This window comes from Tenebrio molitor, chromosome 3, assembly GCF_963966145.1.
Source record: "Tenebrio molitor chromosome 3, icTenMoli1.1, whole genome shotgun sequence".
Taxonomy (NCBI): Eukaryota; Metazoa; Arthropoda; class Insecta; order Coleoptera; family Tenebrionidae; genus Tenebrio; species Tenebrio molitor.
Genome location: NC_091048.1, coordinates 4,446,585 through 4,461,080, shown reverse-complemented (window position 1 = coordinate 4,461,080; position 14,496 = coordinate 4,446,585). Strand labels below are relative to the sequence as shown.

Sequence of the window (14,496 nt, the reverse complement as noted above, 5' to 3'; positions counted from 1 at the left end):
AGAAAGAATTTTTTTTATGTTACTTCCAAAACGGTGAATAGGCAACCAATAAAACGACTGTGCATAGCAAGTATTATTTTGGTACATTCAAAAGAGACAAACGTTTCGATAAAACAAAAGAAAAGATGAGGTAGCACTCTGGATTTGTTTTCTTGTTGATCACTAAAGGTACTGCAGTATTAGTTAGGAATATAGAGACATTTGTTATAATAGTTATTTAAGATATAAGTGTAAAAAGTTATCCTTTATTACACGAACGGGTTTAAAATACGATCGAGGTACGAGGGAGGATGTGAGTGCAACAAAGGAACATTTTACACGTATGTCTTACATTTTATCTACAACATAAATTTCTATAAAATAATTATCATTGATTCTATATTTTATGAATAACCAAAGTCGTTTGAGAACCACGTCGTTTAGCAACCTACTTCTAAACAATGTTACCAAGAAATTGTATTGTTGTATTCTGACAGTTCTGTGCCATAAAAGCGTGCTCTAAAAGTTTTATGGCACGATTCCGTCAGTTTCAGTAAACGTCAACTTTGACAACGATTTTTACTGCAAAAAGTGCTTACTTTTTACACGATCGTAGATAAATATACTTAAATGACAATGGTCCGTATCACGACACCCTCATTAAATTTAATAATGACTTTAATTACCACGGTGACGAATTCATCTCTTTCTAGCAGGTTATAATTGCGTAAACCTATATCGTTTTATGTTTACTTTTATTACGACTTTAGTTAACGGCAACTTTAATAACGGTGTCGTGATACGGCCCAATAGGTTTTAAACAATAAATTATTAGTGATAAATCTCCTTAGTGCATGAATTATTTTCGAGAATTTTTCCACGCGAGGAAAACCTAGTAAAATTAATTCAGATGCACGTGGGGGATTCGATAAGAAAATCGCACGTCAAGAGAAAGTAATTACTTGACGACATAATACTCGTATGTATTGTAAATATCAAACTTGCAACGTTCGATTTTTCCACTGAGATTTTTTCCATTTAGCAATTTTCTAAAATGCTGAAAATTTCCAGGAAATGTTTGTCGTGCAAGTTTTCTATTGGATCTTATTCCAGACGTGTGATTTTCAGTAGTACCATGTCTAAGTGCATGTCAAACATTCATCCACTCGTGAAAATTATTGACAGCTTGAAATACACGCAGGGTATTTTAATAGACTATTTCCTGAAGAATTTAAAACTCACTGAAAAAAGGATGAATACGAAAATACATTTCTACTTTCAAAACACATATACTTTCTAAATAAGCAATTTGATGTTAGAAAGTATGTATACCTCAAATCATAAAGATCATAAAAACATTAATAAAAATAATGTAATAATATGGCCCCCCAACTAGAATGAAAATACTACCATCGTTCGATCACTGAAGTTAAGCAACAGCGGAGTGCTGAGTGTTTGAATGGGTGGCCTCCGGAGAAACGTTATTCAGTTTTTTTTTAACGATATGTATATTTCCGTATTTAAATAAAATGATCTTTACAATAGTATCAGTGACGTAAAAATTCCACAAGTTATAACGATTTGAAATTAAATGATTTAATGATTAAACGATTATTACCAGTACCTGAAGCACATACTGTGCGCGCTGATGAGATCCTCTTCAACATTTTAATGATTTTATTGTTAAAGTTTTGAATTGTTATAAAACTTTTGTTCAGTGTAATGAGCAGAATCTTATCAATCTATTGGTGTGAATTTTGTATTGACAATTAACAAAGACGTAAGTTTCCATAACACTCTATTTATCGCTTCACTCATAGAGCCTAGCTATTGAAACATTTTTCGTTTGTTTGTGTATTTTTTTAAGTAGCTGCGATAGCCTCTAGCGTTCCCACTTTATCCTTTTTTAATTTGTCTTTAACAGGTGCTTGACATGAAGACGTGTGCGTGTGTTGTGACAGAATGGCTGAAGCACACATGACGGTTAATTGTTCTGTTTGTAAGAAATGCTTTAGGATAGTGTGTTGATTTAATGACTTGATATTAAAAATTAATTTAGGGAAGCAGCTCCAGAACGGAATGGTGTTGCGTACGGATCTAACTCAGATCGAAAGAGGAATTTACAAAATGTCAAAAAAGAATTGTAGGAACTAATAAGCACAGGTGAAAATAATCTGATTAGTTTTATAAGTAAACCAAACCAAAATCCAAATTTGAAATCAAAATGCGGGCTTTCCATTAAAAAAACAAAGATGGCGTCGATTTCTGATATTGCTGGAAGTGTCACCATCTTGTTGGAACTTGAAGCAGCGGATTATAGTCCTACCAATTTTTATATTAATATGATTTTGGGAAATTAGAAAGTTTCTAACATTAATCACTCTGTATATTCGCTAAATATAGGAAACATTATTAAAACGTAAATAGCAAACGATTACAACTGTTTACTTATTAACACTGAAGGACAATCTTGCGCTATTTTAGACATTTGACATCTGATCTGACATTCATGGACACGCCCACAACGGCCGGCTCGTTTTTAACCACGGTGGAACCGGTTAAATATTGGATAATAATTTCATTATTTCCATTTTTTAGAGGCTTTATTTTAATGGGGATAATTTAATTATTAAATATTTCGTCTAATTGAAAAATAAATCGTGGCAAATGCTTGAAGTCACCTTACATTTGACTCGATCGAGCCGCTTATGGACACTTCTACCCCTAGGACACTTTAACCATCTCTATGAAGATACACAAAGGCGCGATTTTCGACCGCTTGAAGAAAATCAAATTTTTAACCACGAAATTATTTTGGATCTAAAACCAAAATTATACTATAGAAAATAAATAAAGTGAAGCTGTAACAACTTTCACATGAATGAATTTAACTTAAAAATAATTTATTTCAAAGCATTTTCGCCTTAAAAGGAAGGAACATGCATATGGAGGAAAATTAGAATATGATGATCTGGAAGGGATGGTTAATGCGCTCAAAAATAAGTAATCAACTTGTCCATTTTTTTTGTGTGAGTAGGTTAATTTATTTGGATACGAATATTAATTATTTTTTTATTATTGCTTCATTGAATCGTTTCTGTTAATTTTCTATTATCATTTTAATTGAAAATTCTGGAAAATTAATGTATTATCATTATGAAATGAATTTTACAAAAGTTTTAATAAGTTTCTAATTGAGACCGAAGTTGAGGAATAAGTTGTTGTCTTTGGAAATTTTTTTATCTCAAGTATTTTCTGAATTGAAGCCAACAAAAATGAATAATATGTTAAAGCAAACAAACAACATGAATATTTATAACTTCAGTTAAATAATTGAGTTAAAAAATTTCTAAAGTAGATTCTTCTATCAAAATCAATTCACTACAAAATACATATGAGTCACCTATTAATAATTGGATCCCTAATAATTATTGCAAATTAATTTCTCGATTTTTTTAGCATACCTAACATTAATTAACATTAATGAAATTCATATTAATAGCGCAATCTCTTTTTAAAAATTTAAAAATTTTGGACTTGGAGAACACATTGGTGGTTGAAATTCAAAAAGGTGTATTATTATACTCATGTCATATCGTGAGGAAATTCCTTAACATTGACACAGAACATTATACACAACAAAGTCAAAATGCGGAGGCGAGACGCCGGGAATTATGTTGATAAGCACTGCACTATTACTTGATAGTAATATCCGTAATAGTGTATGTACTCCGGCAAAATTGCCGTGCCGCCGGGTGGCGGAGGGATAGTGCGCTAAACTCGATAATTTTGTAGGTAAGTAAAAGATGAAGGTGAACTTTTTTATAATCAAAATGCAATCTGGTTTATTTTCCTCTGAAGCAAATTAGAAGAACACGTGCACGGGTGTTTACAGTGTAATCAAACAAACCGTTACAAACGTCAAACCAAATCATAACTAGCTCACTATTAAATGATAATTACATCTGACAATATTTATTTATTTTCCCAATCCTACAAGATTATTAAGGGAGCGAAAATTGCATCGAAAATTCTACAACGTGATTTCAACAGAGAGAAGAAGGATGCACTTGGTTTGTATTGGTTGTGCCAATTTTAGCCAATAAAAGAGTGTGTTGTAATAAACCTTATGTTTAATGTAAAGAAGCAGTTAATTTCGATTGAATTAAGTTCAAAAAACTGGTACATTATTTCTGATAAAGAGGTTTTGTATATTTAAAACCTACTTTGAGATCGTTTATTTTCATATTCCAACTAATTTTCCGCATTTAATAAACGAAAACTAAATAGTACATCGGAAAGTCTAGCCAGGTATTGGTTTACAAGTACGAAATAATGGTTCATTCTACGGCATCAAAACAAACATTTAATCAATAAATATTTCAGGATATAAACTGACCGCAATAATGTCTAAATTTAGTTGTCTGTTAATTTTAATTATTGTACCAACTGCTAACAACTTACCACGTTTAGTCTAGGCATATAAAATTTATGATGTAACGGAAACAAGATGTATTCATTCAAGAATTGAATTAGGTAGATATATCAAGACCTACAATAGCGCTTTAATTACAATATTTTCTCAAAGAAATATGTACTCTTTTTGTATCGTTAGAATTTAATAATAGGTAGTATTAATTTACATAATAATTAAACCCTTCGTAATTTACTGTGCCTGCCTTGGCAGGAGTTGACTTATAAATAAATAGCTATTTTCAATACAAGTAAGCAAAGTAGTGCATTTAATCGCGAGTACGGAAGTTGGGCGTCCGAGCCGAAGGCGAGAACCCCATCCGACGAGTGATTAAATGCGCGTTTGCTCATGCGCGTTGAATCTGATTTTTCCCATGATCATAAAATAGAGTCGCGGAATCGAAATTTCTGGCAGCATTTTTCTGTCTCTTCAACAAGATCTCCGTAAACCACCTTTTACTGTCATCATGACTGACATTCAAAAATTAAACTTTTCTGTGTCGGTCACGCAGTCAGTTTTTGAATTGTGCCGCAAATCTCTACTTTTCAATGTAAATAAATCAAAATGACAGAAACATGACAAAAGTAAAAAATGAAGTTATATTAACGTAAAGTAACGTAATGAATTTTTCCAGAAGTTTACCCCAAGTAATTTCACGTTTTTTCGTCAATTAAAATCTAAATAACAGGTTACAAATTTAAATAAGTCAAAAATAAGACAAGCTTTAGTTACTAATATTCAGAAAGTCTTTAAAAAACAGATTAAAGAAACTTTTAGTACAACGTGTTTGGCGCCCTCTATCCACAAGCTATCAAAACATTCACTTTGCTCACTAGTGAGAAAATATTGTTTCCTCACTAGTGACTCAATTGCCATCTTTGCAGTGTGCAAAAACCACTAAAATCCAATGATCATGGAAAAAATATTCATCAATTGATAGTAGCATTGAAACTGTTAATCCTCAAGACGGAAAATTTTACTGGAAAAACAACGACACTCCTTGTCTTTTAATGGTACTAATATTTTAATTTTTAGTTCAATCTATCTTAAATAAAATTGGAAATTCGTCTTGTCTCGCTTAGAATATTGAATATTCAAATAAACTGCTTGGAGGAGTACTCAACAACACAATGCCCATGCACGATGTAAGTTTAACAGTTTAAATTAAAACTGCCATGACAAATTTCCATAATGCCAAATTGTTAACAGAAATTTATTTTTAAGATTTCATCCACCTCACGGCTAAGATTTGAATGAATTGACACTGGAAGCGTTTCCGTGAATTCACTGCGTTTTAACAAACTCCTCGGTGCTTGACACAAGTATCAGCAACATGTATCTAGTACTGACACTTCTACTGTGCCCCACGTTTTATCAAATATGTACCTCAAATCTAATAAATCTGGATAATAATGCCTGCAGAGATCTGCATGACTATCCTTTTAAGTCTATCAGTGAAAACTGTTATTACAATCCTGATGTAACAGCAGCAACGGTGAAATACGGTCAAGAGAGATTTCAGTCAAAAGCGAATATTTTTTTAGCCTGAAATGGTCGAAAGAAATGGTTACGAGATGGAGTCACATAATGTTGTAACTGAGGATGGTTACATTTTGACAGTTTTCAGACTGACATCCAGTCTAGAAGGAAGTAATGAGAAAAAACAACCGGTCTATGTGGAACATGGAATTTTTTTGAACTGTGACACATGGACTTTTGTTGGACAAAGATCTTTAGGTAAAAGTTACAATTATTTTTTAAAACATATTATTAAATCTGTTTCCAGCGTACAGTCTTGTCGATGATGGATACGACGTTTGGTTGGGTAATCAACGAGGAAATCGCTATTCTCGCGAACACGAGTATCTCAAATACACAGATAGCGAATACTGGGACTTCAAGTAAGTATTTCATTTGTAAAATCAATTCAAAGCAAGGAGTCTTTTAGTTTAGATATTACCGCAGTTAATGATGTTAGGAGCGTTTTGAAGTATATCGCACACGAGACGGAAATGGGAGGTTCCATAATCTATGTAGGCCACTCTAAAGGAACTACCTTGATCTTCATGTACGCTTCTGAGTACCCCGAAGAAACCGAAAGCTTGCTTAAGGGAATAATTGCCCTAAGTCCAATTGCGTATATGGACCCTCGATTACCTAGTAAATTGTATTTTACTGTGACACCTACGATCGGAGTAAATTCATCTTCCTCTAATTCCACACAAAATGTTGCGTGTATGTTTCAGAAAGCTCTAAAAGCGATTGGAGTTCAAGCGCTTTTCTTAAACTGGAAAGATAGACAAGAATTTTTTCTAGTACTTTGTTCAGCCATGCCACACGTTTGTGAATTTATTATATATCAGACCTCAGGAGAGCTTTTACAGTTTATGCCAGTAAATTATATCATCGACATTTTAAACTAATTTGAAATGGCGCCTTTTAGGATGATCTATTGAATTTTTTTGGTCATTTTCCCTCAATCGCAGCTCTAAATGATTTAATCCATTTCAGCCAATTACACAATTCAGGCAAATTCCAAAAATTCGATTATGGGAGAAGAAAAAATTTTGAAGTGTACGGTCAAGACGAACCACCAGAGTATGATTTGGGACGAGTTAAAGTTCCTACTTATTTGCTTTATGGGAAAAACGATGTTTTTACTTCCAAGAAAGTAATGTATCGTGTCATATTTTGAGTCCAATGGTACACAAATTTCTGCTGCAGGCCATTCAAAGGCTTTTTGATGAGCTTGGAAGTGAGACAAAAGTCATGTTAAAAATCCCAGTGGATAACGACGAAGAAGAGCACCAGTTTAACCACAATGACTTCTTTTACGCTGAAAATATAACGACGGTTTTGTACGCAGAGATGAGGAAGATTATGAAAGAGGATATGCAGCCAAATGGGGAATGGCTTATCGGTTTATATGATTTATTTGCCAATGTTTTGGGAACTTCTGATTGAGATAATTAAAACAAAAATGACGAATTTTAATGAGAATTACTGAGTATTTCCCTCGTAACCTAAGTCTTAGCTAAAATCCAGTGGAAACCGGAAAATTCTCCGAAGAGCGAAGTCTTAAAAAAAATTATATTCAAATTTGCATTTGGTTTTAAATTATATATTATTTTCTGAGGGTGCAAGTTTCTTTATCTATCACCGTGAGATAAATTATACCATATCGCAGTCATTTTAGAAGTGTAATAGCCTCCTTATTTCAATGAGTGCGGTAATGAAATTATTAGTGATAACATTTATTTTCTCCAACTTCATTTTTTTTTCTCAAAAATTTCCTTATGTAAGGTAACAAAATTTTTATACTGTCATTTAGACAATTAAAAGGGCTATCAGAATAAAGAAAAATTAAGAAAAAAAACGCTGACGTATCACTCGAAAACAAATGACTATTTTTGAAATGAATATTTTTATAAACTAAAATTGACCCGTCCAAAAATTTTTTTGAAAAAAATTTTGTTTAATTTTTAAAGAATTTATTCCATACTTTTGTCGCTCACTGTATAAAATACTTATGTAACAAGTGAGTAAAGTAATATTTTTTTAAGAGAAGAAGGAAAATTTGCCGCGCCAGCAAAGCGAGTAAAAAATAGTTATTTGTACAACTAGTTATGAAAGTCATACTTTTTTTCACGAATTTGCAGATTTATTAACGAGGGCGTAGCCCGAGATAATCAAGCAAATAAGTGAAAACAAGAGACTTTGATAACGTGTTGTACACACTATTTTTTACATATCAATGTAAGTTGAGAAATTTGATCTAAAATGCTTGACAATCATCTCCAAGCAGATGGAAAAAATTATGCAAAAAAGTACTACTTTCACTACGGTTTTTCGTGTAAAAAAGTGCCACTTTCACTACGATTTTGCGTGTAAAAATGTGCCACTTTCATTACGATATGCAAAAAAGATACTTTACCAATGAGTTGCATTCAACATTTTTTTAGCGTCCGTTATTAAATGCCCAGGTTTTCTCATTCATTTGCGTTCATAAAATATATGATTTTTGAATCGGTCCAAAAGTATTAGAAAAAGTGCCATAGTGGTTCATTTTTTCCCGCATTTGCGTTAAAAAAGTGCCGTGGCGTGTCATTTTTTAACGCAATTATAAAAGTTTTCATTCATAAATTATGATACATTATTATGATACACATAATTATTGTTAATAATAATAATAACTTTATTCCAACATACAATATTTGTCTATAATGGACAGTAGGTACATATTATAATATTGTTAACTGTAACAAAAAAAAAATTAACAGTAGGTATAGAGTGTGCATTAAATTGTAAATTTTGACATAATTTTCATATTAATTGTTCTTCTAAAAAACTGCATAATGTTGATTACAAGGTAATCAACAACGTCGCTAACTTGTTTTTTTTTTTGCTATGATTCCTACCATGGAATTTACTTAACGTTTCGCGTACAAATTTCAGTGGTAAGTCAGTCAAAATTCAAATAATGCAAGTGAATGGACTTTATGCAAGAAAGTTTCCGATAGAAGTAATCTGCACAAGTTTAGTTCCGAATAAAATGGCAAGTAAAATAATTCTTTTTTTTTAGATTTGCTATAATTGCACCCCTCTACGAGTTGGACGGATATTTATAATTAAAAGAACAGCAGCAACATGTACGTAATACTAACACTTCTACTTTGTTTCATATTTCATTCGAAAATATGTACAAGTCTAATAAATTCGGATAACAATGCTTGTAGTCACTTAGAAGACTATCCCATCAGAGCTGTCAGCAGAAATTGTTACCATAATCCTGATGTCAGGGCACCAACGGTAAGATACGATCAAAATATATTTCGACAAAATCAAATTATTTTTTAGCTTGAAATGGTTGAAAGAAATGGTTACAAAGGGAAATCACATGCCGTAGTAACTGAGGATGGTCATATTTTAACACTTTTCAGAGTTACATCCAATCAAGCAGGAAGTAATGGGAAGAAACAACCAATTTACATGGAACATGGTATTTTGTTGGATTCTGACATTTGGACTTTTGTTGGGCGCAGGTCTTTAGGTAAAATTCCTATAGTTTTCAAAATTTTTACTGAAGTTGTTTCTAGCGTACAGTCTTGCCGACGATGGATACGACGTTTGGTTGGGTAATCAAAGAGGAAATCCCTACTCTCGGGGACACAAAACTCTAAAATACACGGATAGCAAATACTGGGACTTCAAGTAAGAGTTTCATTTGTAAAATCAATCAAAAATTAACAAAATGTTCAGTTTAGATACTGCTGCAGCTGATGATATCAGAACCGTTTTGAAATATATCGCAAACGAGACGGGAATGGGAGGTTCGATAATCTATGTAGGCCACTCTAAAGGTACTACCTTAATTTTTATGTACGCTTCTGAGTACCCCGAAGAAGCTCAAAGCTTAGTTAAAGGAATAATCGCTCTTTGTCCAATAGCATATTTGGAACCCCAATTACATTTAGAAACTTATTTTAGTGCGGCACCTTTGCTCGGAGTAAAGTTCTCTTCTTGTCCCTCTAGGTAAAGAATAACTTCCATTTGTTTCAGAAAGCTGTAAAAGAGTTGGGAATGCAAGCGGTTTTCTTACATCCACAAAATACCCACGAATTACTTCAGTTTCTTTGTCCAGGGTCGCCAAACGTTTGTGAATATATTGTGTATCTGTCATCAGGAAAGCTTTCACAGTTTAAGCCGGTAAATTTTGGGCGTCGACACTCGTAAATGTTTTGAAATTGTACTTTTTAGGATGATCTGTTGAATTTTTTTGGTCATTTTCCAGTAACTACAGCTGTAAACGACTTAATACAGTTCGGACAAATGTACAATTCAGGCAAATTTAAAAAATTCGATTACGGCAGAACAAAAAATCTTGAAGTGTATGGTCAAGAAGAACCACCGGAATATGACTTGGGAAGAGTTAAAGTTCCTGCTTATTTGCTTTATGGCAAAAATGATATTTATACTACCGAACGAGTAACGTAACGGTCATATTATAGGAATTATGGTACAATTGTTAATGTTATAGGCCATTAGAAAGATTTACGACGAACTTGGAAGTGAGAAAAAGGTCATGTTAAAAATTCCAGTCGATAATGACGAAGATGAATATCAGTTCAACCACAATGACTTCTTCTATGCAAGAAATATAACAACGTTCTTGTATACAGTGATGAGAAGGATTATGAAAGATGATCTCCAGCCAAATGGGGAATGATTTATCAGTTTATGTTAATATACTGCATTTGCTAATGCTTCTAGAATTAATTAGAGAAATAATGAAAATAAAACATACTTTTGGGTAATTATCAATTATGAAAAACATAATTTTTCTAATTTGCTGCTTTAGCAAAGCTATTAATGCACTCATTTTTCTATAATTGCTACAAAAATTTATTAATTATTATCTGTGCGTGAAGTAGGTCATTTTCTTTCATACATATATTTTTTACACTGTTAGTAAGATTGAAACTATAGAAACCATACATAACAGTGCGTGAATTGCGATTTCACACACTTAAGAAAAAAAAAACAGAAATTTCACCTCAGGCACTGTTTTCTATTAGTTACCTAGATACATGGTTACTGCGTCGATTTCCTACAAAAATTTGAATTTAAAAATTTAGTTCTGAAAGCGATTATGGAAAAAATATTGTTTATATTTCGTACGTGAAGCTGTTTTTTGTGCAATTAACGGCTTTTACTGCCTTGATCTGCGTCTGGGCGTAAAAGACATTTTCATACACAAAAAACACTCACTTCACTCACTTAATCGTGTGTAAATTGGGCTCTTTATGGCTCACGGGTGCTACAAAGAGCCCAATTTACACACGAACGAATTGAATGCAACGTTTTTTTTTCGATGAGCCCCTTAAAAGCTCCAAATCGCTTAAAGTCTTTAAAATTATCTTGACGTTTCGTTTTGACAAGTTGTGACATTTATCAAAATCCGTTCACATAGAATAAAATTCTCAAATTCTGACAGTGTCGAACAAAAAATGACTATTTTCAAACTGACAATATTGTTTTTCGAATTTATTCTGTGATTTTACTGATTTTAGTTTAAAGGTCCACTTTAAATTAAAAGTGTCACCGACTGTGACAAAATTCCCTAATTTACCAAAATTGATTTTATTTATTAAAAAAACATGTATTTAATATGCAAATTAGAAAAAATAGCATAAAAAAACTCGTTTTATAAAACTTAAGAGCACTCGTCGTTTACAGGCACTCCTGGAATTTTTATGAACTGTGACACTTGAACTTTTGTTGGACAAAGATCTTTAGGTAAGAGTTCCAATTATTTTTAAAGCATATTGTTATAGCTGTTCCCAAAGTACAGTCTTGCCAACTATGGATACGACGTTTGGTTGGGTAATCAACGAGGAAATCGCTATTCTCGCGAATACACAGATAGCGATTACTGCGACTTCAAGTAAGCATTTTATTTGTAAAATCGTTTGAAAGTAACAAGTTTTTCAGTTTAGACCTTACCGCAGTTAATGATGATAGGACCGTTTTGAAGAAGATTGCAAGAGATACGGAAATGGGAAGTTCCTTAATCTATGTGGGCCACTCTAAAGGAAGTAGTTTGATTTTTATGTATATCTCTGAGTACCCCGAAGAAACTAAAAGCTTGCTTAAGAGAATAATCGCCCTAAGTCCAAATGCGTATCTGGACCTTCGATTACATATTTAATTTACTAGGTTTAGAGTAAATTCATCGTCCTCTAATTTTAGACAAAATTTGGCAGCTATTGTTTAGAAAGCTCTAAAAGCGTTGGGAGTTCATGCGGTTTTGCTAAACGAGAAAGTTCGACAAGAATTTTTGTTTGTTTGTGTTCAGCCTTCCCACAAGCTTTTGAATTAATTATACAGGCTTATGATATAATTGATTTAGTAATGCACAAAATTTATAAAACGCACAGTATTAATTTTTGAAAAAAATGCAAAAACACGTCAACGAGTTTTTTAAATTCTGCGTCTTTTAACGTATATAAAAAAAAATTGGGACGAATTTGTCAAAGTTATGCCGGCATTAATATTTTTTCCAAATGGGAAGCTACAATTCCCATTAGATTAGTTGATTTGATAGAGCTTATTTTTATGGATTATAAAAATCTTGTTTAAGTAAAAAAAATTTGCAAATCAATAAAAAACTTAATAAACTTGATTTTAATAATAACTAACATTAAATCATTAAAAATTTAAATAAAGGAGAATTTTATAAATATTTAGGTATTAATCAATCAAATCATATTCAACATTCAATTATAAAAGAAAATTTAGAAAAACAATTTTATTTAAGAATTAAATCTATTTTAAAATCAAAATTAATCGGTAATAATTTAATTAAAGCAGTTAATACATATGCTGTTCCATTGTTGACCTATTCTTTTGGTGTTATAAAATGGTCCAAAACTAATTTACAGAATATAAATATTCAAACTAGAGTTCTCTTTACAAAATTTTGTAAACATCACCCCAAATCTGCTGTTGAAAGATTTAATTTACCACGCGAAAATGGTGGTAGGGGTTTTTCAAATCTAGAAATTCTACAACACAATCAAATTGCTTCACTAAAAAATTATTTTCTCAATAGAGCTCGTGATAACACTTTTTTTAATGCTTTGGTTTCAGCGGATAAAGGTTACACACCTTTAAATTTAAGTGATAATGTAATTTCAGATATTGTTGAGCCAAATATACCTGACACTATAGCAAATATAAAACAAAAGTCTTTACATGGGAGATATTTTAAAGAGCTAGAACAGCCAGAAATTAATATTCAAGCTTCTCATGCATGGCTTAAAAAATCAAATATTCATCCTGAGACTGAGGGTTTTATATTTGCAATACAAGATCGTGTTATGAATACAAGAAATTATAAAAAACACATATGCGGTTTACAATCGATCATCGATAAATGTAGGATTTGCGGAACCATTGAACACATTATTTCTTCTTGCACCGTTTTGACTCAAAGCGAATATAAAAAACGTCGTGATATATTCGCAAAAATTATACACATGAATTTAGCAGTTAAATTCAACTTATTAAAGGATACACAACCGCATTACATTTATAAACCAGAAAGTTGTTTGGAAAATGACAATTACAAATTATATTTTGATCGTACAGTTTTAACTGACATTCACATTCAGCATAACAGACCAGACATTATTATTTTAAATAAACAACAAAAGCAAGCATATCTTTTAGATATAGCTGTTCCAAATTCACATAATATAACACAGACATATAATACAAAAATTAATAAATATTTAGAACTCTCCGTTGCTATGAGAAATCTTTGGTGTTTAGAAAAAATTTCGATTTTACCATTTATAATTTCAGCAACAGGAATAGTACCGCAATCTTTAAAAATTTAAAAATTTAAAAATTTTGGACTTAGAGAACACATTGGTGGTTGAAATTCAAAAAGGTATACAGTGCATTTTTTTTAACTGTTGCCATAGGGAATTGCATGGTAAAACTTATACCCCCTGTTAACTTTTGTTCTGATGAAAATATTCAAATCATTTTTGGAACAAAGTTGGAAGATTTTATAAACTATCGGACAATTCAATATCCTAAATTGTCGAAAAAGTTGTGAAAAAAATATTTGTACCACACCGGAATAATAGTACGTCGAGCGGCCGCCAGAATAGCGTCCTTGTCGGCTCAACTAGCAACTGCCTATCCCCACTTTTGATTTTTTTCAGTTTCATTTAAAAAATAAATAGCGAGATCTTCTCGTGGCTATGATTAAATTTCTATATAAAAAAAAACTAAACGTAAAAACGTTAACGCACAAATAATTCAACAAATTAACAGAAATTATCAAAGGAATTGTTCAAAATGTTTTTCTTCGACTATTTTGTAAATGTCGCACTGTAATGGGATTTGGTCAGATGCTGGTTCCGACAGGGACGCTATTCTAGCGGCCGCTCGACGTACTATTATTCCGGCGCGCTTTAAAATAATTTTTCACAACTTTTTCGACAGTTTAGGATATTGAATTGTAATCTATC

General features: G+C 32.0%; 1 protein-coding gene across 1 annotated transcript; it reads left to right on the top strand.

Annotated features, from left to right (window-relative positions):
* The first annotated feature begins 1,575 nt into the window (after positions 1 to 1,575).
* On the top strand, positions 1,576 to 13,973 carry LOC138125696 (uncharacterized). The gene is made up of 19 exons (XM_069041146.1): positions 1,576 to 1,759; positions 5,489 to 5,598; positions 5,678 to 5,948; positions 5,998 to 6,190; positions 6,240 to 6,354; positions 6,402 to 6,648; positions 6,700 to 6,846; positions 6,897 to 7,124; positions 7,178 to 7,414; positions 9,089 to 9,262; positions 9,311 to 9,503; positions 9,550 to 9,664; positions 9,713 to 9,959; positions 10,013 to 10,159; positions 10,211 to 10,438; positions 10,491 to 10,763; positions 11,690 to 11,749; positions 11,800 to 11,897; positions 11,945 to 13,973. The coding sequence occupies exons 3-16, from the start codon at positions 5,787 to 5,789 to the stop codon at positions 10,677 to 10,679; spliced, it is 2,622 nt and encodes an 873-aa protein (XP_068897247.1). The 5' UTR covers positions 1,576 to 1,759; positions 5,489 to 5,598; positions 5,678 to 5,786; the 3' UTR covers positions 10,680 to 10,763; positions 11,690 to 11,749; positions 11,800 to 11,897; positions 11,945 to 13,973.
* The last annotated feature ends 523 nt before the right edge of the window (positions 13,974 to 14,496 follow it).

Excerpts from the sequence above, each read along its gene's own strand:
- LOC138125696 (XM_069041146.1), top strand. The coding sequence starts at position 5,787 with ATGTATCTAGTACTGACACTTCTACTGTGCCCCACGTTTTATCAAATA. Across the intron at positions 6,847-6,896 it reads AGCTTTTACAGTTTATGCCA|GATGATCTATTGAATTTTTT; the intron begins GTAAATTATATC and ends GGCGCCTTTTAG. Across the intron at positions 9,665-9,712 it reads AGCAAATACTGGGACTTCAA|TTTAGATACTGCTGCAGCTG; the intron begins GTAAGAGTTTCA and ends CAAAATGTTCAG.